This window comes from Melospiza georgiana, chromosome 12 (genome assembly GCF_028018845.1).
Source record: "Melospiza georgiana isolate bMelGeo1 chromosome 12, bMelGeo1.pri, whole genome shotgun sequence".
Lineage (NCBI taxonomy): Eukaryota > Metazoa > Chordata > Aves > Passeriformes > Passerellidae > Melospiza > Melospiza georgiana.
In genome coordinates this window covers 13,071,603-13,098,055 of record NC_080441.1, presented here as the reverse complement: position 1 = coordinate 13,098,055, position 26,453 = coordinate 13,071,603, and the positions used below count along the sequence as shown (strand labels likewise).

Below are 26,453 nucleotides of genomic sequence, written 5' to 3'. Positions count from 1 at the left end.
TCTACGTTTTCTTAATATCACAGAGACTACTCCTTCAAACTTGTCTGGTCTGACTTCTTTCTTCTGCTCCTTCTCCAGTCTTTCAGGCTCTTTCCTAGTCTTCTGTGCTTTCGGAGACTTCTGTGGCTTTAGTTACAACAACTTTGAAAATGAACCCCAAACGCTAGGGCTCAGCCTTTAGCTGTTGGTCTCATTTCATCAGCTCCCTTTAACTCTTCCCTATAACCTCTTACTTTGTTGCAGTCTGTCCTAAAAGGTTTTTTCTTTTTCCTCCACATCTTTTGCACCACATCCTCTCACTTTCACCAGAGATGACTGCACTGTACTTTCCAGTGCCCCAAATTTTATTCTCCTTCTAGTTCTCTTTTGTAGCCAGCGCTCCTCTGACTTTCATCTCTTATCTCCAGATCCACATTTTTAGCTTCTAGTCCAAAACCTGTGTGTATGTCTGTTATCTTTTGCCTTGATATAACCTCCTTCTGCCTCAGCCACCTCCTCCTCTTCTCTGTTCTCCAGGGCCTGGGCTGGATTGTCCCCCACAGCCATCGTGGGCTGCAGTGGGGTGCAGCTGCAGCTCTGCTGTCCTTGCTGGCACCCTGCAGGCTCACACAGGCTGAGCACCTGGCCTGTCACAGGCAGCAGCTCACCCCTGTCCCCAATGGTTCTGTGCTGCTCTGATTGCAGAGCAGTAAATATCCAATGCTGTTATTCAAAGTGCATTTTGCCCCAATGTTAGCACACCAAAACAACATTGCAGTTGTAGTTGCTATTCTTTCTGCCATATCCACCACACTGGCAGTTTGTAGGTTGGTGGTCTGCTGTGCTCTTGTACTGTTCTTACTGCTCACCATTCCTGATCTACTCAGATTTATATACAGGCTTCCCCATTCAAATACAATTATTAATCTAATAAGTGGTAACAAAACAATAGAGCTCACATGTTTAAACTGCATTCTCATGTAGTAGTTCTGTCTAGGGAGCTGCCCTCTTGGATATAGTGAATATTGTGGCTTACAGCTGTTTTCTTCTGTATCTCTTTTATAAAATGTTTATGAAAGCCAGTATTGTGATAGCCTGCTCTCCTGGCTTTAGAGGAGTCATGAAGTATTTCCCATACAAGTGAGACAGACTGAACTCTGATGTTCCTCACAGTATCTGACTATAGTTTTCACTGACACCTTCACCACTAATCACATATCTGTATTTCACAGAACATTAGTTAAGCTAAAAATTAAACATAAGTCCCAGAGATTGCATTGTGTCTGCAGTAAGAATTTCTGGAGAGCATCCCATTAGGTTCTCAGTGCACTGCAGCCTTAAGATCTAATCAGCATCCCTCTTTGAATTACACAGAACCCAAATAAGTTGTTATCATAATCTGTGTATGATCTCACAATATTTGACTTCCTGTAGCCACAATCATCTCTGTGTCAGGCACTTTCATAGCAAAAGTACATTTGCAGAGAAATAAACCAAGTAATGGTCTTGACAGGATGAACAACCACTTCCTTTTGCATAGATACTTTGTTCACTTAGAGCCGTCCTGTGACTCTGTCAGTAGGAAGTTCAAAATGCAGCTTTAATTTTCTTCTTTGTTTTGTTCTCACAAGAGAATATATGAGAGTTAGATTTGGATTGAAGCAGAGGTAACAATTTACTTAAGGTTTTGTTTGTGTTGTAACATGGATTCTCACAGTTTTGTAGTCTGTAAACGTTTTTTGGGTCTAGGGCTTAAGGTCTGCTTTTGTACTCACCTCTTGGGTGCCTGAAATAGAAATCTTTCATAAACACAATAAAAGAGAAATACTTCACTGTGTTGTGTTGGAAAATACTGTATTTTCAAACTTTTAATGTTAACATTCTAAACACTGTGTTAGTTTAAGTTAATGTCTTTTAAAGTGATTATGCCACTTTGAATTATACCAGTGCTATTTTCATAGTTTTTGAAGTTGTGGTTTTGTAATATGTCATAAAGCATATCTTAGTAGTCCTTGGGTCTTTGCTGCTTTTTCTCAGATAGGCTATGGCATAATGCCTCACTTGGTTTCCTAAATACTTTGCATGCTTGTGACCTGAGCTGGCTTTTAGATAACAAAATGCTGTAACATCACATGAGGGGTGAGATATGTTATGTGCTGTACTCTGTGATCTCTGTGGCCAGATTTTTTGATTTGAATGTGCCCAGGATTTCACCCTGGAACCCCAGGCTGTGGAAGCCATTGGGAAGCTGTAAAATGCAGCTCTAACTTTCATGAATAATTCTTTCTGAAGTGAATGCTGGGATGGGAGTGCTTCCATAGCAAACATTGCTTATGCAGGATATAAAATCTTGCTTAGACTAGATCCGTGTGACTGGGCTTATAACGTCACCATGCCCTGATCTTGCTGAAGAGTCACACAGTCTGTGGGTCAAACTGCCAGAGAAATCTCTGGAAAGATGTCCCCATGACAGGGATAAATATAGTGCGTTCCTGCTGCTCCTGGGCTGGATTATTTCTGGGTTAACCCCACCCCCTACTCCAGCAAAGCTGTGGGGAGTGATGGAATCAGCCTTGGCCTCATCTTTGGGTACCAGTTTAGGAAACAGCTTCTATTTGCTAACTCCAATATTTGTGGATGATAATCTTGATTTAGGATTCAAAAGGAATTCCCCCCTTCACCTTTTAGTGAACAGGTTGCTTGTGATTTACAGTGTTACATTGGCATTGTGGTCATGTGTAGAATAGAAAAGTGACTGTCCTTAAAACAATTTCCCCTTCTGTCTCCCTCAGGAGACCAGCAAATAGTACCAACAAACCTTCTAATGCAAAAATACAGCATTGATTATAACACTGTTCTGGAGCTTGCTCTTGGTGTAAGTGATGTCAGTACATCAGGAAGTGTTACAAACAAATTAAATAAAACAAAACATGGCATATTGTCAGCCTTCTAATTTGTAGAAGGAAAATGTGGATGGCAGTCATTCAGCTCAGCCTATGTAGGTGGCTTTGCATTCAGTTTACAAGCCATAATCAAGCCTTATTCAATCCAAGTCTGAGTAGTCTTGAATTGCTTAAACCAATTATTAATTCATATTTTTTATTTAGAAATCTCATTGTGGCATGTCTTTCTTCTTTTCTTTTCTTGCCTGTGTAAAAACAAGTGTATAAGTGTAAGGCTACATGGAGTCATCAGGCAACAGACATATGCTTTCCTGTGCTCTCCACAGGGCTTGCAGGTTCAAACACAACCTGCCTGAATCATAAGAACTTTAATTGAGTAGATAAAGAGGTCCTCATAATTATAAACTGCAGTAGGTATAACAAGAGGCTAAATACATAGCTGTGGTTTTAATTAGCTGGTGCTTCAAATTAGTAATTGTGGTTTCACTCAGAAATCAGTGACTTTATACACTGTTAAAGCCTCATCACTGTGCAGTTCATTCCTCATTATATCTCTCGGTGTGAAGCTTTCAATACAATATCATGCTGAGCTAAAAAGGCAAAAGTTGTAGATATTTGGTTATCTTCCAAGTGCAGTGGAGCTCTATGGAGATTTAATTCATTCTCACCCGAGATAGGAGAATTAAGTGTTCTTTGTTACAGCTGGAATGTGTGTGTTTGTGTGTAAGCATCTGTACATACAGGCTGTGTGTGGATGTGTGCATGCACGGCCAGGATCTATCGGGGAGATTGTGCTTACTGCAGATAACATCAGGGCATGCACCGAATCTGCTATTCAAATTGTCATCTGGAATTCGGGAGCTAATTAACTGACACAAAGCAGAGCCAAAAGCCTCGTAACAAATCAAATGCGGCTTGAAAGCACAGAAGTGTCCCTTAATGCTTGTCACATGAGAGGTTGTCAGTGCAAGTTGAAGTATGCATCTTTTCCTTTCCTCTTTCCTTTGCTATTTTCCCCTCTCCTTCAGGGTTTTAATTATATCTCTTCCCTCAGAGGAGCAGGCGGTAGTTTGCAGAGCCAAGAGACCAAAGTACTTCAGTGTTATTCAGGGGAGAAGTGAATGTGGTCTCTCAGCCTGTCATCTAGGTCTGGCAGGTGCACAAAGCAAGCTGACACACAGATAAGTGCCACTCACCATTGCTACACCGAGGTGCTAGATCCTTTTCTGTGTTTGTGCGTAGAATTATCTGATCCTGGCATCAACTAACCTAAAATCTTTTCCGGCAGCCTGATTCTACAAAACCCTTCTTAACCCCTCCTTGACATCTCCAATGAAGCCATACATAAATTTTAACAAGAAGTGGGACAGAATTAGGTGGTCTAAATCACACGAGGCTAAACTGGAGCCTTGGGATGGATGTTCAGTGTAATGGATTTGTAGCTGTTGCTGTGCTTCCTTGCCTTCACATTTGCTTTCCCTGCACAGACCCCTGCTTTGTGGGCACATGTGTGTGCAGGTGCACATGTGTTACAGGCTGCTAGTACAAGGATGTCAAAATGTATTTTATTCTTCTGCATAATGCTCTGTGAACTGGTAAACTATATTTTCATTGTTTCATTTAATCACTTTCTATTTTAGACTGCCCTACTGCCCAATTTTGCATAGTTTTATGATTCCAGATTTAAATTTGGGAAAATGATTCAGTGGCTGTTTCTTTCAGAATTGTCCTCAGGAGTTGCATTGTTTCTGATGGTTTGTTGCTATTACTGATAGTAATAAACATGTAACAAAATGATGGGGAAAATAATGTGTTGTCACTTTTGTCTTTCTCCAGTCACTATGAGCAAGACCGGAGTGCACTTAAGAGGAAGGAATGGGAGAGAAGGAACCAGGAAGTCCAGCAAGATGAAGATCTCTTTGCTTCAGGTTTTAACCTCTTTGGGGAACCCTACAAGGTAAATTACATTGTTACATTTTGCATTTTCAGAGTGTCTTACACAAATACAGATAAAGCTTCTCATCACCTCTAAGGAATGGAAGTGTTGCATCTGCCTTGGTACTTCCACTCTTGAATACACTGATTATCCAAATCAGCATAGGGCAGCAGAGCAAACTGAATGTGCTGCCCAGGTTGCATTGGCAGAATGAGGAGTTTTGGTTACAATCCAGTTCAAGATTTCTTCCTCAACACACAGCAAAGTCCTGCAGTAGAAGTATGTGCAGCTGGTATTTCTACAAGTGGTTTGTACCTACAAAGCTTACAATAACTTCTTTCATTTTTAGGAAGACAATATATCTGAGTTTTTAAAACCAATGTCCTCTCTATAAATAATGAGTCCATAATCTTTCTTGTGCCATCATAACCATCCAAAGAAGTCTTTTGGGAGACTGAATCTTTGGGGAGCATAACAAGGATATGAAAGGGACTTTTGTTACAAGTCTTATTCTCTCTAAGGAGCTTTGCTGCCTGAGATTTTTATCACCAAGGGATGTCCCCCTTTATGATTTCTGCTGCTTTGATTTTCAGTAAGACATTCCCTAAAGAATTCATAGGAATGTAAATTTCCATATCTCTTTCTCCTCCCAATCAGTGACATCCATTGAAAGGCCACCACTTCATCTTTCCATTTTACATTGTTAGCAGCTGTAAGGGAGGATGAGGGCTGTTTGAAAATCACCCAAAAAGGAGGAGAAAAGACTGCCATTATTATCACATGGTGTCTAATAATTATAGACCACAAAAGTGTGGTGGATGCACTCCTGGCTGTACTTTGGTTCAGGCTGGCTGAGGAGCAACAGGCCTTTCTTTCTTGGCATGAATTTGCCAGCTGGAAAGCCCCTGGCTCATGTTCAAGACAGTGAAGGTGTCTCGACAAACATTTCAAAAGGTGGTTTTGAAACCCTGAAGTGGAAGATAACCAAAGTACAGAGCAAGATATCAGAGCTAAAGTGAAGACATCTGTCTTGTCTGTTGTATTGATTAGCAGCCAACTACTTTACCCTGTAAATGTCACCACCAGGATGAGCCCAATTTGATCTCTCCCTGAAGTGCAGCTGCCCTGCACCCCAGGTGACCCTCTGCTTCAGCAGGGATGCCTGTCAGGGGTAAAGATTCACTCTTTACCCAAGGCTGAGATCTCTTACCTGTGACATACACATGATGCCATGCTGAATTAATCCTATAGAACATTACTAGTCCATGTAGCTACTCAATATTTTGTAAATATTGTATGAATAATTCCATTAGACTAATGTAAATTGTTATTTGGATTCCAGGATGTAGACCAGTATGCAAAACACGGCAAAATTTTGTGGCAAGAACTGAAATCATATATCACCAATATCTATTGTATAATAAGAATAACAATATCTGATTTTAGATCTATTTAGTGTGTGTATTTGCACCAAATGTACACAGAGAATGTGGTTTCTTTTAAAAAAGTGAATGATTAAAAAGCCAAAAATTATCCTGATGGTCTTTCTGGGCAAATTTTTTTAAGTTGCTTTTCACCTACTTGGCAGAGAAGTTTGTAAACTTCTTGTGATTAAAATATAATACAATACTGCCCTAAAAAAGCATTATAAATTGTGAAAGATAAAAATTTATAGGAAATTGCATGCAAAAGTAGTTAAATATTCATTGGTTAAATCAGTCTTAAATTTGAAAAAACAGGTAGAAGCAAAATGAGGTAGGAAAGTTAGGTCTTGCTTTCACTTTACATTAGGAGGAAAAAAAAAAGGGATGAAGTGATAGACCGATTGTTTCCTTTTTAAGTTCTGCATTGCTAAGACTCAGCCAAAGTAGAATTTCCTAGGCACTAATAAAAACTGAATCTAACTCCTAGTGGATATGTAGGGATTTTTATTCCTAAATAAGTGCAAAATTAAATTCAGGGGTTTGTTTGCATTGATTCTAAAATAAAATTAAGAGACCCTGATGTGAGAACAAATATCCTGCACATGCAGTCAGAATTTCTTCTCTATTTTGAGATGACCAGATGTTTCCGTGTTCATGAGACTCAAGGCCTTGTGCAGACAAGAAGCTGCTCTTGTCTCTCCTGGTCACTCTCAGTGGGAGCAGAGTGAGATAAAACACTGCCCAGCAAAGTGCTGTGGCCTGTGATGGGCACAGGCTCCACATCCTCACTGGGCTGGCTCTGCTGCTGAGCATCAGCTTCTGGTACAGCTGGTACATTTCTGAGAGATCTGAGGGTGGGAGCTGACATGGATGCTGCAGTGGCAAAGAGAAGGTTGGGAATAGCAGGTTTCAGGAAACAGGAAACATATCTTTTTCTTTCTTTTATTCCCAGACCTTGTGTCCTTACTTGTTTATTATTCCTTCCTCATTTGCTTCAACAGTATCCAGAGGAGGGACCAGGTAGGGTCAGGGCAGGGCAAGCCACCACGGCTGTTCCTGAGGTTTTAAAGACTGAGCAACTGGCAGCTGTTTTAAGAATGCACTAAGAAATTGATGCTAAAAGTTGCATTAAAAGAGCAAGGAGCTGAGATTTTCTCATGGAGCCTACTGCCATTGTGTATCATGAGATGTGTGGAGCATCTGCCTTCATCCAGCATCTCTCTGCTCTAGCTGTTACAGCCTCTTTCTTTCCCTCTGTCAAATAAAACGTGGGTGTTCATTATAGTTTTGGACAAATGCGTGTTTCTGCATTGATTCTTTGTAGTTTATGTATGTGTGCACTTAGATGAAAAGAGATAGTTATTTCTGTGGGTGTATAAAATGCATTTTTCCATGCTTGTTAAAAGATAAATGTCTCCTTTTGAAGCTCCACTGTCTCATGTGGGAAAACAACACCTTTGACAACGTGATGACATCCAGCATTATTTTGGGAAGGTCAGGCAGTAAGGGTTGTGTTGCTCTTTAATTCAAGTGGGTTGCAGGTCCTGCCTTCAAACCCTGGTGCAACCTGTTCATGCTGGATTTTGCAGAAGGGATCAGAGAAGGGCCTGCAGAGTAACAGCAACAGACATTTGAAAAAGCAATGTTGGAGCTTTCCTGAGAGAAGCTGTAATTTTACTACTGAATTGTTGATACCTTTTAATGTTTTGAATTACTCACAGATGAGGATTTTAAAAGAAAACAGTAGGAGTGTTTTTGTTACTTTTCAAAGGAATTGCCTCAGAAGAGTTCAGCTTGAGAAAGAGAACCTAATGGGCAGCATTTCCATTGTGGAGCCTTTGGTGAATATTAAATCATTTATCTTTTTCAGGTAAAGCCCCTCCATGCTTTTCAAGCTTAGCATAAAAAAGATCTCAGCTTCTAATCTGTGGAGGTTAGCTTAACTATGAGGCATAAGGAAGTGAATGAATTATGAAACCTCAAGTTTCACACAAATTTTCAAAAAAACCCTTGTAAATGGGGCCTATAACTTTGAGCGCATTAGTTCTTTTCTTTGTAAAACTATAATGCAATAGCCAGCTAGCAAATTAGTCTTCCAGTAGGATTCTATTATAGATAGCTTTTGAAAGAAATAGAAGCAAATGCAGGAAGATGGGCATTTCCTAAATTAACAGAAGCCTAGAATGAGGGGGAATGCTACTAGCCATGACTCATAAACCAGGCATATAATTTATGCCTTGGAATACTCAAAATGCTGCATTTTCTTGATAGCAACAAAATTGTGATTCAGCATGCTGTTCAAAAAATAAGACATACAGAGGTTTTCTTTAGGAAATCAGCCAATTACCCAGCATATGAAGGTAGAAATTGTCCCCAGTCTGGAAGTAACAAAGAGCAAGGAGAAATTATGACTGGATTTTGGGTTTCTCATGCTGGTATCCAGGCTTGTCAGGAGTACTGTGCTTCTTGTGCGAGCCCTGAATTTGTTGTGGAAATAAAGTAAAAACATTATTGTTATGCTTTATGTCTTAAATGCAGATGGAACAGTGCACTACATTCCTGAGCTCATTCAGATTGTGGTGTGATGCCTAAGTCTGATCTTAGCTGGATGTGCTCTAATTTTATTTAAATGTAAGCCAAATTACCATTAATAATGGGTTTTTTTGCTTTGTAATCTGGTCCAAAGGCCATTGAAGAGAGCAATTATCTTTCCATTGACTTCAGTAACCATTGGATATGAGCTTTAGTGTACTTAAAATACACTAAGGATGTTTAAAATAATTTAATCTCCATGGTTTTCAGTAAATATGTTTTTATTAATGTTCCCTGTAAAAGACTATGAATAATAATAGTAATACCTAACATTTATACAATGTCTTTTATCCCCAGGATGTGAACATTAGGCATAAAGTAGAGTTAATATAAAGCAAAGTTATATTTATCATCATGTAACATGTAAAAGAAAATACATGGAGAGAATTAGGTACCTCCAACATAAAATAATTGAAAAGATCTACTTTCAAGTTAAAACATTTTCTCTGTGAGGATCTAGACAAGAGCCATTTAGTGTGCTGGGATGTTGAAGTGTTACAGTTATGATACGTTGTCAGTACCTTTATTTTTTTTTTAACTTGTGCTTTCTGGAAAGAAAGCTAAATGCTCCCTGGAAGTGTAGCTGAACCACAGAGGTGAAGGTTGGTGGTCAGGTTTTTTTTTTGGTGCTGTTATTTCCCATGTTCTATCCCGTAAGGAGTTAAAGTGTTTGGGCAGGGAGGAAACAGAACAAGTATGTAAGTGTTTAGACTTCGAATCATAATTCCTGCTGGGCCCTTAAGCACAATGGAATCTCCTTGTTTTAAATTTGGGGGTTGAACAGAGAAAGCCTGGTTTTGGCTGCTGCCCAAACAGCTCATTGTGCAACTCAGTTGATGGAGACTGCTCATATACAAAGAGCTTATTCTTGGCTTAGCTAGAATATAATTTTTGCCACTAAAATGACCAACCTAGGGACTTAGTGAATTAAAGTGATTCGTGGTTCTCCACAACTGGGATTATTAACTGTATCACTTAGGAGCACTGGCAAAATGTATAGAGATGGGAACAACATTGAACAGTTAATTTTTAAATCACTGCCTCAGTGCAGTACTAATATATGTTACAATCCCTGAGAATGAGCAAAAGGAAATTTGCATTTATTATCTTCTTTTTTTAACATTTTTTATGGCATGTTCAGTACTCTGCTCATCCTCTGACTAGTTCAGCAGTGTCTAATGTAAGTAGATATTTCAGGAGAAATCCATGCATGAATTTTTTCATCGCTCAAACTTCTCTTTAATACTTGAGGAAAGTGGGATCAGGGGCATAGTAAGATCTCTCACCAAAGAACTGTGACACTCTCTAACCAAGCACAAGCTCCTGCTGCTGATTTTCCCCATCTCAGTGTCCTGGTGTTAAGGCACCATTGGGCTGTGGCACTCCTTGTTTCATTGAGTGAATAAACCCCTCCAAACAGAAGTAGAGTTGGCTGTATCATGGCATAACTTTGTCATTTAATTCCAGACTGTAGAACTGAACCATCTGCTTGAACAGGAACTGTAGTTCAGCTTTGCTTTTATCCTTTGAGTCTTGTAAAGCCATGAGCTTGGGGAATAAGATGTTTTAGTTCTCTGCTGGTCACTTCAGTGGAACAGAAAGGTCAGTAGGAAGGCTGCTGGTTTGCATCCATGTGGGGTGAGTTAGAACAGGAAGAGAGAGGAAATCAGCTGTGTATTAATTATAGCTTCCAGCTTATTTGTCCAGCTTTTTACAAGTGAAAGGGAAAAGGAAAAAGAAACTTAATGCTTCAAAAGGAAAAGTATAATAGCAGTGAAACAAATATGAGTCACTATTTATTTAATAATTACTGGAAATCAAAGAAAAGCAGGATTAAGAAACACAACCAGCCTGCCGACAGCAGAAGAATCCTGATGCTTAAGAATGTGGCAATCATGTATGTTTATGTTCTATGAGAAAATATTTTTGAATTATCTTTTAGTTGAACCTACCTGTTGCATGTGGTAGAAGCTTTTTCTTCTCTGGATTCAGATTAGATACTTCAGGTCAAACTCTACTTTCTATGGAAAAGTAATTGAAGTTAAACTGGAGTGAAGAGTTTGGTGCTATTACAGACTGTCCAGCTTCTATTTATGGCAGGACTGTGGGTCAAGGGGCTGATAGAGCAATAACATACTTATATCAACTGTGTGATTACAATTCAAATGCTCAGTAGCCAGTAATTGTGCATTCGTGTTTTGCACGATATGAAATGTACAAGCCAAACATCTCTGACATAAACCCAGCTTATTTTGTGCCTAACATCCATAACTGATGCAATTTAAACACTTCTCTGAGAGCATATTTAAGAAAATGGGAAGCAGTAGACAAGTGTTACTGATGCAAGCCTGTTTCAAGAGATTCTTTGAACACAGTTATTGATAGGTTTTTCTTACATAACATATGCAAAATGTAATTGAAATTTAATTAAATGTCAGCATGACACCATTAAACAGCTAACATTTGCCATCTTCTAAGACAACTATTCTGAGCAGTAACTTGTAAATCAGGAATTTACTCACGCTTTTCTTGTCCTTTTTTTTTTTTTATTTATATATTTTAGACAAATAAAGGCGACGCCCTTGCAAATCGTGTCCAGAACACATTGGGAAATTATGATGAGATGAAAGATCTGTTAACCAACCACTCCAACCAGAGCCACCTTGTAGGAATCCCAAAGAATTCTGTCCCACAGACGCCCATTGACAAAAATGAACAGAACTTTTTCCCAGAACCGAGGAACAGGATGATCCCATCTCATCAGATCAGCAGCAACTCATCAACATCAATGCCTCCACCTTCTTCATTGTCATCTAATTCTACTTTGCTGCCACACGGCCACCAGAGCAGCAGGAAGTCGAGGACAGACTGGTCACGCAGTGGTCACAACTCCAGTGGGGCCCAGCCAAGCCAATCCAGTGGTCAGCAGAGTCGGACAAAGCACAGCTCTTCCCATGACCAGTCACAGGGCAGGTATGAAGATCTCTACAGCTGCCAGAGTGAGCAGCATAAAAGTGGGGGAACTGAGGAGGCAAATGCTATGGCAACATCTTCACATTCAAGGAGGCACACTCATGCAAAGTCAGCACCTGGAGAGCACACCTACAAAGAAAACAGTCATTCGAAGTCACCCACAGAGCTTGAGTTTGTAGGCCATGGTCCTGGATCTCCACTTCCTTCCACTTCTTTGCTAACTGCAAACAATGGTCTTTCCACTCAGAATTTCCCACCAGGACTTCACTGTAAGAACAGCATGGTCCAGCAAAAGCCTACAGCTTATGTCAGGCCTATGGATGGTCAGGACCAGGTACCCAATGACTCACCTGAACTGAAACCCCCGATAGAAATTGAGAGTGGATATGGAAATCAGTCCTTTGGAGCTCTGCTGGAAGGAAAAGTGAACACACCTAGTTCGAAGAGCAAAGTACCAAAGCTCAACATTCCTCCTGTTAGTGAAGTAAGTGGTTTAAAATATCTTCTCTCTAGTACTGCTTGAGTATTACATTCACTAAATATTTTTTCTCTGGAAATATGCAGTTGCATTACTGGAATAAACAATACAGTGTATTTCTTTTTCTAGAATGTACATGACTTCTTTCACCGGTTTGTTGTGATAGTCCCAGTAGCAATATTTAATGTAGTTTTTAAAGCACAGCTTGGTATACTAACATTTTTTGTTTATGATTAATATTAAAAGGCTAGATCTCTGTTGGGTGTAATATATGTGTACGAGCTATACTGGTTCTGGACAGGAAACTCTAATATCGCAGTTCATCTGCAATTTTCACTCTTGAATTCTCAGTTAGTAGGTAGTTTGATAGACAGATTTCTATTTTAAATTCTAAGGAAAAATGGCAGTGTTCAAATTTCAGTGGTACTAAACAGTCCTGCCAGTAAAGAGTTTATTTGCAGAGTTTGCTAAATTCCTTTTTTTCTTTTTATTGGCATTAATATGACTTAAGTTGTGAATAATGCTTATGAAAATTTGTCCCATTGAAGCTTTTATGCATTTTGAAGAGCTCTTAATACTGGGATTCAGTCCCAATCTCTGCAACCAACAGTTTGAGCTGTTGAATTTTGTATTGCTGGTCAGAACAGTAGTCCTGTGAGGAACATTTTAGTTGGTTCATATTCGTGTCCATTCCAAGCACAAATGTATAATAAGGATATGGATTGAACTATTTATACTCTGTGTATTTTTTCTCTTAGTCTGAGTTTTTCTAAGCCTGTAACCTTTGGAAGGTAGGTGTACAGTGTACATATAAGCAGAATTGCAAGATGGGTTTTTCATAGCTTTCTGTTTTCCCAAAAATATTTCCCTGCTTGGTAATATTTTTATCCTAGGAATGAGGAGCGATGCATTCTTAAACTACTTTATTGCAAAAGGTCAGCTTTTTCTATTGGAATAATTGTTTCAAGCCAATAATTTGTTTGACTATTTAAAAACTTGATGTTATTTATTAACATTCCAGGCAGCAACAAAGACTGATGTGTTTTGCAGTAGAGCTTGGAATAATTTTCTGGGAACTGCATCTGAAAACAGTAAAAGGCCTATTTATATCAAGTGGAAGCTGAGGGTTGCTTGCAGATGGTGTTTTATTAGAAAATGTATTTGTTAATAAACGTAGCTTTCTGCAAGATTACTTTACAGATGTTTCTGTTTATTTTTACCTTGGGTTAAAAATCTGCTGGTGTAGATGACTTCAGAGTCTGCTGCAATTTGTCGCTAGCATTGTTTGGCAAGTAAATAATTGCATGCAAAGGAAATAATGATGTTGCAAAAGCAAATACTTTTTCTCACTCCTGCCATCTACTAATGCTATGAGTCAATAGATGCACTTTAAAGTGCAGAATTAATGCAAAGTATTTTTGGAAATAAGTTGTACCTTTTGCAATTTGTGTCAACTACTAAGAATGCATTTTTAATTTCTTTACTTTTTGAATGAAATCCTGGCGCTGCGAAATCAATTGAGCTGTTAACAATGTTTTTTGGGTGCAGAATTTCACCCACATTCTTCTTGCATACCTCTAGGAACATCTGATATGAATTGTTGTTTTTGGAAGGATTCCTGGTTGCAAAGATGAAAAATTGCATTATGAATTGGTTGCTATTTTAGTTTATATCCTGCATAGTGAAAAGTATAGGTGTGTAATTAATTTCATGTTCAGATAAATGGCAGGCAATTTAGAAATGAAAGGAGATAATAATAATTTTCAGAGTGAATAGTAAGTTGAAGAGGGAAAGAAAACCCAAAGCTGTGAGAAATAACTTTCCTTTCTGAGACAGAACACAGGACAATAGCCAGACTGATGGATCTTTTGCAGGCAAATCTCCTCCTGAGTTTGGAGAGTTGGATTTTTTCGCCTGTGTCAAGACTGTGAACTTTGGCCCTCTGTGTTTTTCCACAGATGTGTATCCTGAATTTGATTTACCTTGCGTTCAGCTATAAAACTCCTTCCAATCCAACATTATAGATAACTGGTTTAGTTTAAGCTTAATCAGAACTGACAGTGCACACCTGTGAAACCCATAACCTTTTCAGAATGACTGCAGTGAGTGGCTCTGTTGTAATCTTTATACAATTGATGTGGAGGCTTACGATCCTTTGGTGGTGCTTATCAATTTATGAACCTTCCCAAGCCACCTCAAGCCATAGTGATCTGCTTGAAACAATTTTGTTCCTACTCCATGGGTTTCCATCTTAACACTGTTCCATGTGCTGGTAGTGATCTTCAAGCTAGCAATAGGAGAATTGTTTTGGGGCATTTCTGCATAATTTGCTTTGTGGTTTTCCTCTATATCTGAGTCTATTTTTTTTCCAGTTCCTGAGTGTATGCAGATAGAATGCATACTGAAAGGTTTTTAGTGATTCTCTCAAAGTTTTGCTTGTTCTTAAGGTGAGGAATTCTCTAAAGAAATAAAATTCCTAGGTGATGGTCCTGCAATAATGGCATCCATTAGGGTATTCAGTGTTGGAAAAGAAAAAGATGGTTCTTGCTATCTTACAGAGAGAGAGGGGAATAAGTAACCAAATATTTGAACAAGCAGATTTAAAAGAAGTGCTCAGACTGATGTGGAAATATGGTGTCATTTATCATGGCTTAATGGAATGAGATGTTGAGTGCCCTGGAAACGTTCTGCCATGTGTAAGGAAGTGATCAATTTTATAACATAATTTGTGTCACTTGAGGTGTTGCTCTAAGAATCTTTGCTCATTTGCTGGGCCCAATTCTGCCATGAGAGATGCCCATCCATCTTTTAGAGCTGCTCTGTGCAGACAGCTTTGTTAATGCCTTGCTGCTGGCGTGTCTCTGCCAGGCCAGGGATCGTGGGTCAGTGATTTCTGAGGTCCTGGAGATTCACCGGGAGTTCACACAGACTCACCAGGTGGGGTCAGGAGCTGGTTAGCAGCTCTTACACACCTGTGGACTAATCCTTGCCTCAGAGAGGGTGTTGCTGTGTGGATTCCCAGACCTTGGTTCACCCACACAGAGCTAGTTCAGACTTGACTGCACCATGAGTGGCCATTTCTGGTCGAGAAATAGAAGTAGCAGAGCCTCTGTAAACTTTTAGTTATGTTATGGAAGGGTTTCTTTGTGATTTTGTCATCTTATTGATTTCTTTTACCTTTTTGCTTTGTTTTCATATCAGTATTGTTTTCTAAGGGTGAAGGTAAAACATTTTGTGGTTTGGTGTCTTGAGCAAAACCCAGTGTAGCCAGTAGTGCCCAGGCCTGGCAGCCCCTGAGGTTCAGAAGCTGTGGAGCAGATCTTCATGAACTGGTAAGCCATAGGGCCATGATGGGAGTTCCTGGGGCACATGCAGAAATCCACCAGATCTCATGATAGCAATGGCCTTGGAGCTAAAACTGTGAGAGAAAATGTTAGAAAGCCTCAACCTGTAAATGTTATTTCCTGTTCCTTTCCTATCAACTCCCATCTCTTTAGTATGTATTTACAGGCATACTTACATTGCAGTATGTATATATTAATTTTGAACTTGCATTTAACATCTGATAAATTGTGGCAAGCGGGGAATATTGCAAAGAGCTTTTGTATTATGCAGAATTCCACCTACTTAAATCCTGTGATGGCAGATGATTGTTACTTACCACTCGATGAGAGCTGCATAGTTAAATCCTATGCATTTCTTCAAAAAAGTAGATGTTAGAGACCACAATAACAGCTGATCCTGTCTCTGCTGCTTTAAAATCCAGAATCTTCATACATGTATGTATATTTAAACCTCTAGGAATCAGACGCTTATAAATTATTTCAAATTGACTAACGCAGCAGGTGACAGCTGAAAGAAAGCCTGTACTTTTCAGATTGGGCTGAAGCACAAATTACTGGGAGCACTGAGTAAAGCAGAGGGTTTTAAGGTCTGTGGGAACATCAGAAGCTGCATTCCTGGAAAACCTTATGCCCAGTTCCCCAGAAAAATGCATGGATTTCCAATAATGGTTTAGAGATGGGGAATCAAGAGCAATATAGATAATTTTTGATTCTCAAGGCAGTTTTTAAATCTCACTACAGAACTGGCTTCATGTTCCTGCAAAGCAGCAAATGCTCATGTACAAAATTTTCCCGAAAATACAAAGCTAGGAACAAATCCAAAAGGCCTACGACATCTATGTCACTTTCCACTTATGGAATAAAAAATGGAGAACTTCTATTTTCACTTTACTTCTAGGAAAATATTTTGACGGGTTCAGTATACTGCAAAGTGATAAGCTTCTGTTACGTGTTTCAAATCATTCTGTTATCGCTGCATGTATTGATTTGCTTAGTGCTTTCTGAGCTAGCTATAAAAAAGGCTGTTCTCCTTCTGCATTAAAGAGCAAGAAAAATTGACAGGTAGATAACCATATTGATTGAACCTAAATAGTAAATGCAAGAGGCTTATATATGACTTATAAAACTCTCTATAGGAACCAAAGCCAGCATAATACCTTTTTTTTTTAATTTAATAGAAAGTAGGTGTCTTTAACCAGCCCCACCCCCTTTTGATATACATGCTACTCTAGTTGCCAACTGTAGTACATTACCATAGTTCTGGGCAAATCACTTTTTTCAAATGCCAGCTTTAGCTGTCCCCCTGATTTGAGCTTGGAAGAAGAATGGACTGAATCACGCATTAAGATGAAATCCCTTTGCTTGGTTCATATTTCAAAAGTCTGAGGCCAAAAACAAACCCAAAGAGCAGTATTTCTTGCAGTATTAGAGGTTACAGCCATATGTTTTAAATTTGTAAATACTATGAGAAGTAATGTTCTTATGATACTTCTAAATGAAGACCATATGACACCACTCGACTGAAGACCTCTTATTGTGGCATTTTGAAGGCTACTGTCCCATGGCCTGGACAATGGCTAGATAAGCTGTTTTGCAAGGACAGTGAGAGGACAGCTTGTCTATTTTAAATCAAACATAAATAAGCATATTTAGGGCCTGATTTTGAACCACTGTGACCAGTCTGCATTTCAGAACAGGGCAGTTAAAGTCAATTGAATAAGTGTGGCTGAAAGAACTGACCGTGTGTGTTTGGTTTGGGAAGAGAAGGGTTAGGTTCCTTCTTTTCCATTGTTCATTCGTTAGTGGTTTTTGTTTGCAAGCTATTCCTAATTTTGACTTGCTGTGAGGAAGAAAAAAAGTCTGAGTGAAGTTAGAGTTAATGCTGGCAAGAGTCAGCCCTGTGGTGTCTTGAAGAGTGATTTATTTTTTTTGTAAACCTTTTTGAAATTCCCAGTGCCAGAGTAATTGCTTGTCTCATTTGGTGTCTCATGAAATGTCACAAAGTAAAATGACCTCAAAGGCTTTGGGGAGAGCTGTAGAAGAATTTGTTTGGTTTGAGCAAAGATGTGAAGGCATTATTCAAAGGCTGCAGGGGGACTGTAGGGTGTACTCATAACTTTGCCAGTAAATTTGGTCCATGACTATAGAACAATCACTTTTTTAAAGGAAAATATCACATGCTGTGTAAAACCAGAATTGAGTGTTATGTTATCTCAATGTTGACTGTTAATGTACATTTTGAATAATAACCAGGAGTTGCCAGAGCTAATTTTTCAGCACTTTGTATCCACCTATCTGGTGTGCAAATGCATAAGGAAGGATGTTCTTGTATTAGTATGCTGCTTAGTTGTCAGCTAATAAGGGCATTCTTTTATGACCAGCCCAGCAGGTGGAACAAAGGTGGAGCCTTTGCACTATGTTTTAATACTCTTCTGGAACATAACCTGCTGTAATAAAAATACTCTGAACAGTGAAATAATGCTTGTGTAAGAAAAGATGGGAAAACACCATTTTTATGTATTGGAATGTTTCATGGTGTGTGTTTTCACTCTGGGCTGTGATCAGTCCTCAAGCAGGGCATGCCTGCTTCTTTCTGAGAACAGGATGGGCAGATATTCAGGTATCAGCATTTGACCTTCTGTACTACAATGAATGGCCATTTTTAAACCTTACCAACAGCTATGTTAAATTATATTTTACCTGAAGCAACCTCTAAAGTAACACACAGCTAGTTTGAAAACACCTACCTACATATTCACTGCTCATTCCTGTCATAACTTTAAGATCTTTTTTTTCACAACCCTTATTCTTTGTAGAGAAACTGAGGTTTTAAATAGTCTGAGAACACAGAAGTCACATGTTTTTTCAAGTGCAGGCAGGAGAGTGTGCACACATTTCTGCAAGGGCAGTGACAGCTGTTGTGAATCATCACTGGAACTGAACCTGGGGCTTCTCTGGGCTGCCTCTGCTTCTCAAACAACAGCAGGGACTCTCCCTAGAAGCTGTAATTTACTTTCTCCCAGTGCCACTCATTTAGTGAACATGATGAAAACGTTGCATCCAACACATACCTGTTAAATATGTAAAAAGAAGCATAAAGATAATCAGGGGGCATAAATGCAGGAGAAGAAAGTTTTAATCCTAATGAAAACAGTAGAAAATTAGACTGTTGTATCTGGTAGGTGTAGATTAGTAAGGAACAACTGGAATACTCCTTGCAAAGGCCAGGACAGCTGAATGGTGCAGAATGTGACTGGGTATTGTAGACAGAGTAGGAAATCAAACATAAAACACTTCAGATGTTACATGAGCAGTTGAGACAGAAATACAGCTAGTGAAAGGTAAAGGAGGGACAGCACCATATATTAGAAGCTGAATGATGATTTACAGAGAATATTGCAACAGGTAAAATAAGACCTAGGGAAAGAATCAGAAGAAAAGGTTATTCAGACACAGATGTGAGGAGGACATGGAGGAGATGCGGGTGTGATGTGAATGTACAGTGAGCTCTGGCTGGGCCCTCAGCAGGAACATGCTGACCATAGGGCAGCACATGGACAGGGGGTGTAAGCTCAGAGAAACTGGGCTCTCCTTATGGGAAAAAGCAACGGCAGTGCTCAGGTGTGGTCACCTTTCTGCTGGGGATCACAAGAACAGAAGTGCTTAACTGCTCTTAAGCTGATCAGATCTCATGAAAAGCTGGATTGATACTGGGGTCACTGACCCCTGGTCCCAGGCAGCCTCTCCTGCTCTATCCCTGCATTCTCACAGGTGTGAGGTGCTCACTCACATGCACACCTCAGGCTCTTTTCTGTCCTTTCTTTAGTTGACATACAGAATTACACTCAGACTTTAAATTTTTTGCAGCAACACAACATGAATCATATGTGTAACATACCTTCAAAACGTGAAAATCAGAGGAGGTCTTATATGAGCATTTCTGGTTATGGCCAGAGCCACCCCACTGTGAGCTGTAGTCTCTGCTTCAAGTATGGAAAAGCATTTAGGAGCTGCAAGTGAAAACATCATATGGGAATACTTTAATAAAAAAAACCACAGTGAAAGAAAGTTGAACATATAACTTGGCCGTGCTCCATGAACTGCAGATATAGGTTAAAGTTATTTATTTGGCAGGCAATTGCTGGTGTATTAGCAGTGTTGGGGAAAAAAATCTAATTTCTGTATTTTGGCTTGTGCAGTAAAGAAATTCCTCCCACATAAATATGTTCATTTCACCTTCTGGGAAGTAAAGAAAGGAAACTGTAGCTGCAGTCTGTTATTTAATCTTCCTGAAATTAGCATTTGGTGCTCAGGAAGATTGAAAGATTTAATGCCAATGCCTTCCTCAAAAGAAAGAAATGACACACCACATATGCTTTAGTACTGGTTAGACTGTTAAATGGAATTAATCAAAATCCATGTTAAAATATTTCCATGTGTTAATTAGCAACAGTTTGGAACATTAAAATACATATTGGCTTGGGAATAAATTAGTGAAGAAATATCAGATTGAGTTTGTGGGTTTTTAACTGCAACATAATATACTGTGTGTTTTAGAAAGGTAAATGTAAATACATTCCTCTGAAATGCTGTGGCAATGTGCATTTAAAAATTGGGCAATAAACCAATCTAAACCAGGTTTTTGTTATAGCACAGTGATACCATGTCCCATTTTAAAAGAAACATTGGATTGTTCCCTCATATAATAAAGCAAGAGAAAAACACTTTAAAAATTCTAAGAGTTTCATCTCAGGCCAAAGGAAGTTTTCAAATCTCTCCTGTGAAAAATCAGTGTGATATAGCAGCTACCAACACCAGGTCTCCTGTTGTGAGTAGAGGAATTCACTTCTGCCTTTCTCTTCCTGCTGGGTCATTGCTAAATTTGTTTTCCATTCTCTTATACTGAATCTTTAGAGCAGCAGAATAGCATAAATTAGGGTCTGTTCCATGTAAATGGGAACAGTATCCATACTATTAAATTAATATACACAAGACAGGGAGAGATACCTGTGGTAGCATTACAGATACCAAACTCCTTACTAAAAATAAGTGGCTATGATTGGCCCACAGAATATCCATTTCTCTTCCAAGGGAGGGAATGACTGCTCTTTTTCACAACAGAAGAGCATATAGAAACCACCTCCAGGAGGGAATTCTTGGAGTTGCATTTTAGGTTTGATCGCCCACAATCACATTAGTGGGGATAATTTTATATACGTTCAGCTCAGGAAAGTTAAAAAAGGTAGGTGGTGATTTTCATTTTTTCTATGGGTGCTGCTCAAGTAGCTATTTGTCCTGTAACACTGAGCTTAAAGAAAAGGTTTGGGGAGCTGAGGGAGGAGGAGGCAAGATAAGTACAGATTCAGTCACTTTCAGGCTAATGAGCCTGGAAATTTTGCTTGGATTCACAAAGATCTCTGAGAGATGTCAGTGATCATAGGTCTAAGCCTCAATCCCCATTAATACTGCCAATTTATACTGCCAGTCTAAACATATTTCAGTTGATACATGCTACTTTCCCTTTGCACATGTCCTCAGAATAATTTCCCATTGTTGTATCCCCCAGATGTGTAAACTTGTTGGGTTATATTTCACTGAACTGCAAGCTGTGCTTCTTAAATCCACAAGACAAGCTGGCAATTGCTTCTGCTATTTGTAAATACTCAGGCATCCATTTACATCTGCCAGTATTTTAAATATAAACATTGAGATAATTCTTTCTTAAATATACTAAAACACTAATATATACACTTTGTAAACTTAGAAAATCATAAGAATCCTCAGGTGGCTTGTGGGAGTCAGGAGTTGGATTTTATCGCTTTGAGTTCATCCTGAATGAAGGCTTCCTTCACATCTTGGTCAGTAACCATAACTCCTTTAATCCTTTTTGATATCAAGAAACCCTAACTTTCATGTCATCAGAAAACCTGGAACTTCCCCCAAAAATATAATTGGGACTAGCATATGCTACTTCCACTTGAGCATGGTTAATTTTGAACCTCTCTTTGCATCCAGGAGTAGCTTTCTTGAGTGCCTTCCTTGTGAAGAAAAACTTCACAGTTTATTTTGCATTGGAACAGCGAGAGATTGTAACATCTTTTCTTCCCGCCAACACATGCAGTTTCACATTGACATGAAATATGGCACAAATTTAGCTAGGGAAATACTAAGAAGGGTACTTTTTATTCCAAACAATTATCCTAGCAACCACATCATTCGTTCCACAATCCCATGATCACAAAGGTCACCATTTCACATGGGTTTATGGCGAGCACCACGCACTGTGGTGTCATGGACCACAAATGGTTTGCAGATCCAAAGTGTGGAAATCAGGGATTTTGAGCTTTGCCAATATTTCTGAGAGCAAAACTTGACCATTAAAGTTTCCTGAGGTCTGTGGAGTGACAAAAAGCCAATAAGGGTGTAAGCATTGCCTGTGCCAATGGTTGATATTTTTTCATTGTCATAAATTATTTCTACCAGGTAGAAAATGACTGGGCAGAGTGGAGGGGAGGCAGGGCTGCATTCACCAACTTTCTGCATACTGCATACAAAATACAATTAAATCCCACTAATTTTTACATTCAAGTACTATTGCTTTTCTCCCTCTGTGTAATGATAAACTGGTTTTTGCCTGTTCTTGACACATAAAATACCCAATTCAGTGTGCTAAAGCTAAACAAAATAAACCAGACTGAGAAGCAGACCCCTTTTTGGGGTGTTGAGGTGATGGTAAAATACAGCTAGGCTAGATCTGTCCTGCCCTTTTGTGATAGTATTGCTGTGGGTAATCTAAATAATTCCATATGATGACTAAGGCTTTCAGATTTTGATAAGAAGCAGCAAAATTTGGCCATAAATGATCAGTCTGAATTAAACTTATTTAGGACTCAAAGCAAAACAAGGATATAGAGAATTATTGCTCTTCAGAGGAGAAGAAAAATTAAAATTTGCAAATGCTCTTTTTGTAAACACATTTTATTAAGATGTAACTGCACCTGCATTTCATCAAGAAAATTGTTTGCTACCATTTTTAATATACTTTGATATATTGAATATATTTGATTTATTTTGATAATAATGGGTTTTTTTCTGCTTTTATTAGAATTCTGCATGCTATAAGTTCCTAGTCCCAAGTATCAGATTTTGTGAGAGATGCCCTATTTACTTTTAATTTTCATCTCCCTTTTTCAGAGCTGGTGTTTTAGCTGTAATGAAGACTTCAGATAAGCAACCTGATTTCAGATGCTAAATGATTTAACTAAATCAGGAATATCATATTACTATTGACTTTGCTTGGTTGCAAGAGCCAGGTGCTAGAAAGAAAAATGCTGCCTTTCTGTTAGCATTTTACCTTTTCTGAGGAGCACACTTTGGAAAGAAATCTGAGCTTCTCCAACTGCTGCTTTTTGGTTGATTGAGGTGTGGTCTCTGAATAGGTGAAGCAAAGTTATTTAGGTTGGAAGGAAAACAAGAGAAGCTCTGCGGGGATGCCAGTAACAGACTCCAGATGCTCTCTGGTGCTCAGGAGAAGTCACACCGGTGCCCCACAGCCCCTTCTCTCTCCTCCTTCTCCCAGGACACACACTCTGTGCTCTTTGCAGGTTGGCTTCTGCTGTGCTGCGCTTCTTACCAGTGGAGATGCAGCTTCATCCTCTGGCCCTGGGACAGGTAGTGAGTGACCTGGGATAAGTTACCTGTCCTGGTAGTAGAGAAAGGGCACATGACTTGTATAGCTTCCCTGTAAGAGCCATGAGCACCTGTATCAGCAGGGGCAGGAATGGAGGAGACCCTGCAAGCCTGCCTTCTGCTCACCATGGCCTGCACTCTCCAGCTCTTTGAGAAGGGAAGACTTCTCTAAGTGCTGCATAGCTAAGGACCTTAAAAGGGAACTGATCTTTACAGCCAACCATGGAAGATTTTCCATAACAAATCTTGGATGGGGTTTCAGAAATGGGTGCTCAGAACAATTCTCCATGTTCTTGGTGGCTCCAGTCATTTTAGTTTCTAAGGGCAAGGCAGATTGCAGATCTTTGAAGGACAGAAGGAAACAGAGGCATGAACAGAAAGAGGGATTTCCCCTGTCATTAACCACAAAAGATTTGTTTGTTCAAGAACAAATAGCTAAAATAAGACAAGTGGCTCTGGTGCTGAAGAAAAGGCTTTTTGTGTCAAATAGGAAATACTGCTCCCAGGTGAAGCACTGTAAGGATTGTCCTTTAATGAAGCCAAGCTGAGTAGGGATCCTGGCTGTGGGAAGGCCTTGTATTTCATTTATTTTCCTGTTAGCTGATGTGGGGCACTGCATGGTCAGCAGGGAGGTGATTGGGGGCACCTCTTTCTTCAAAGTACTGGAAGTAAAATAGACTTCTGCACTGTATTAACTTGAGCTTTTGTTGACTTCATAGATGATTATTTTTCTGGCAGTGATTTCACCAACTTGTGTTGTGTTTGTGCATTTGTACAAATCCAATATTATAGATAAGCAGTATGTAGGTGAGCACTTAGATCTGCCTCCACACTTACAGAGGCTGGAAAGGCTTTTCCTGCTACCCTGCTGTGTTTTCACAATAGGTCACACATGACAGAAGTGGGAAGGAATTGCAGATTTTGTTGCTTTATTTCCTGTGACATGGGAGCTACATGGAGATCCTCACTGCATCTGGTTTCTGGTTTTGGCCTTGAATAGACAAATATCACAGGTCCTAATAATTGTCATTTCTGGTCCTTCCACCAAAAATTAGACCCAAGGGAATCAGTTTTCAGCTGGATGTTTTCTGTTCTGTTCAATGCTTAAATTTACTGGCATTGCTTGTCTGTCTCTTAGTGAGTGGAATGATACAATTATTTCCTAAATTCTTCTTTGTTCCCACAACTACTTTCCTACTTAGTCCCTTTCCAAACAAAGCAAGATCCTGTTTGCCCACAGTGTTGATGTCCCATGACTCTTGGTACTTACTGTTTCCCTCTTATATACCATCAGATGCAGGTTGCAAATAGCTGTGGTGTTGTGACAGCAGCACAACATGTACTCTGTTGTCATAGAAAAGTCTGAGCCTTTCAAGTTGAGTGCTTTGTACCTGAGAAGCAATCCAATATCTTCTGTTAGGGAGCTTTGAGTGAACAAGCTGCTCTTAAACCCTGAGGTGATTATAATACATGTGTATGAGGTGTTGAGCCAAAGCTTCTGTATTTATGTACATAAGAGAATGTTTCAGATGTGTTCTCCCACCATTCCTTGTATATTTTTTCAGTGGTGAAGGCTGGACTTTGCATATGGATTATTGTAATCCTACATCCTTGTAGCAATGTCTCACCTTGGATTGAGTGTCACATGGGGCAAAGAGCATTGCAGATATTTTGGAACAGTTTTCCTCCATGAATGATTGTCTTCTCTCTGCTCTGAGGAAGGAAGGAAAAAAAGCCACAGGACTGTGTTTTCCACAGCTTTGTGTTTGAGCTAATAAACTGTGCTGAGAGCCTCAGCTCAGGCTTACACTTTATTTTTTTCCAGCCTGAAACACAGACTGAGATAACTCAGATCTGCCTACAATAGACAGCACAAATATTCCTTGAAAGGCTTCCAAAAGTTTTGAGGCTTGGATAGCTGTGGCAAGAGTTTGTGTATATAAAAATGTGTGCCATATAGGTTGTATATAAAGGCACTTGAAAATTAAGCAAAATGTGCACGCAGCTCTATCAAGATTTTGGAAAAAAATGTTAAATTGCAGAATTCATTTGAAAAGATGAAAACCCAACCTACAACAACAACCACAAAAAGAAAACAACCCACATGCAGAAACAATGAAAAGCCACCAGTGTAATTTTGCATGTGGCTGTTATGCAAGGCTCCATAGGGATTACCTTTGACACTGGGCTCTCCAGCTTGCAGCATCTTGCATAACACACTTGCACAACAAGCAGCACTTCAGAGCAGCAGGTTTAGAGCCAGGGCAGAGCTCACTGCCACTGACATTGGCTGCAGTGTTCTGTGAGACTGCTCTGAGCCATTTCAAAACTAAGGGTACAAAATGGAGTAAAGGAGACTGTTGGGGGAAAAAGGAGAAAAGTACCCCACTACACATCAGTCTTGCACAAGTAGAAGAGATATATATAATTTTTTCAAAATCTGGTGTCTAAGCTTATTTGTTTTACCAAAAAGGAATAATCAATGCATTTTCTCCATGGGGGTCCATTTTTTTCCTGCCAAAGTCAGTGTAATTTTTATTTCTGGTTTCATGGAAGCAATTTTTAGAAACAACTTTTAGCCCTTTAGAATTAAGCTTAATAGATCCTAAGTGTTCTGTATTTTTTCCCATCTCATACCTAAGGTTAATAAATCAAAAGTGTTCTCCATTTCCCTCCTCTCATATTTCTATACTTTCTCCATATTATGCTAAACAGTGACACCCAGAAATGAAACTACCCTTCTGCAGAGATATTATTTATAAGGACTGAATTCCAAACCCACAGCTGCTTATAGAAAACTTGTCATTGATTCAGTAGTGTATGAATCAAGACCTGTGAAAATAAAGTCAGAAAGGACCCCATTCTAAAATTAGCAGATACCAGTGATGACTGCATTACAGAGTGGACTGGACTGTTTGTGCTATCCTTTTATGTAGCACTTCAAAACACAATTTCCACTGAAACAAGCTCTTGGGAAAATAAACGGAGAAGTTTCCAAATACTATCGCTGTTTCAGTATTCATACATAATAAACCCAGCTTCTGTAAATAACTCATTTTATCTGTCAAACATTGTAGGCACATATGCCACATTTACTGTCACTGGGGTCATAAATAAACAATGTATCTGTCTACA

At 39.2% G+C, this 26,453-nt stretch overlaps 1 protein-coding gene across 5 annotated transcripts in view; it reads left to right on the top strand.

The window, feature by feature from the left end:
- AFF2 (ALF transcription elongation factor 2) overlaps nt 1-26,453 on the top strand; it is a 323,600-nt gene that overhangs the window by 79,749 nt on the left and 217,398 nt on the right. For all 5 annotated transcript variants that reach the window (XM_058032600.1, XM_058032601.1, XM_058032603.1 and 2 more), the window contains exons 2-3: nt 4,719-4,839; nt 11,398-12,291. In XM_058032600.1, the coding sequence (XP_057888583.1) occupies nt 4,719-4,839; nt 11,398-12,291 (1,015 nt within the window). The remainder of the gene's footprint in view (nt 1-4,718; nt 4,840-11,397; nt 12,292-26,453) is intronic.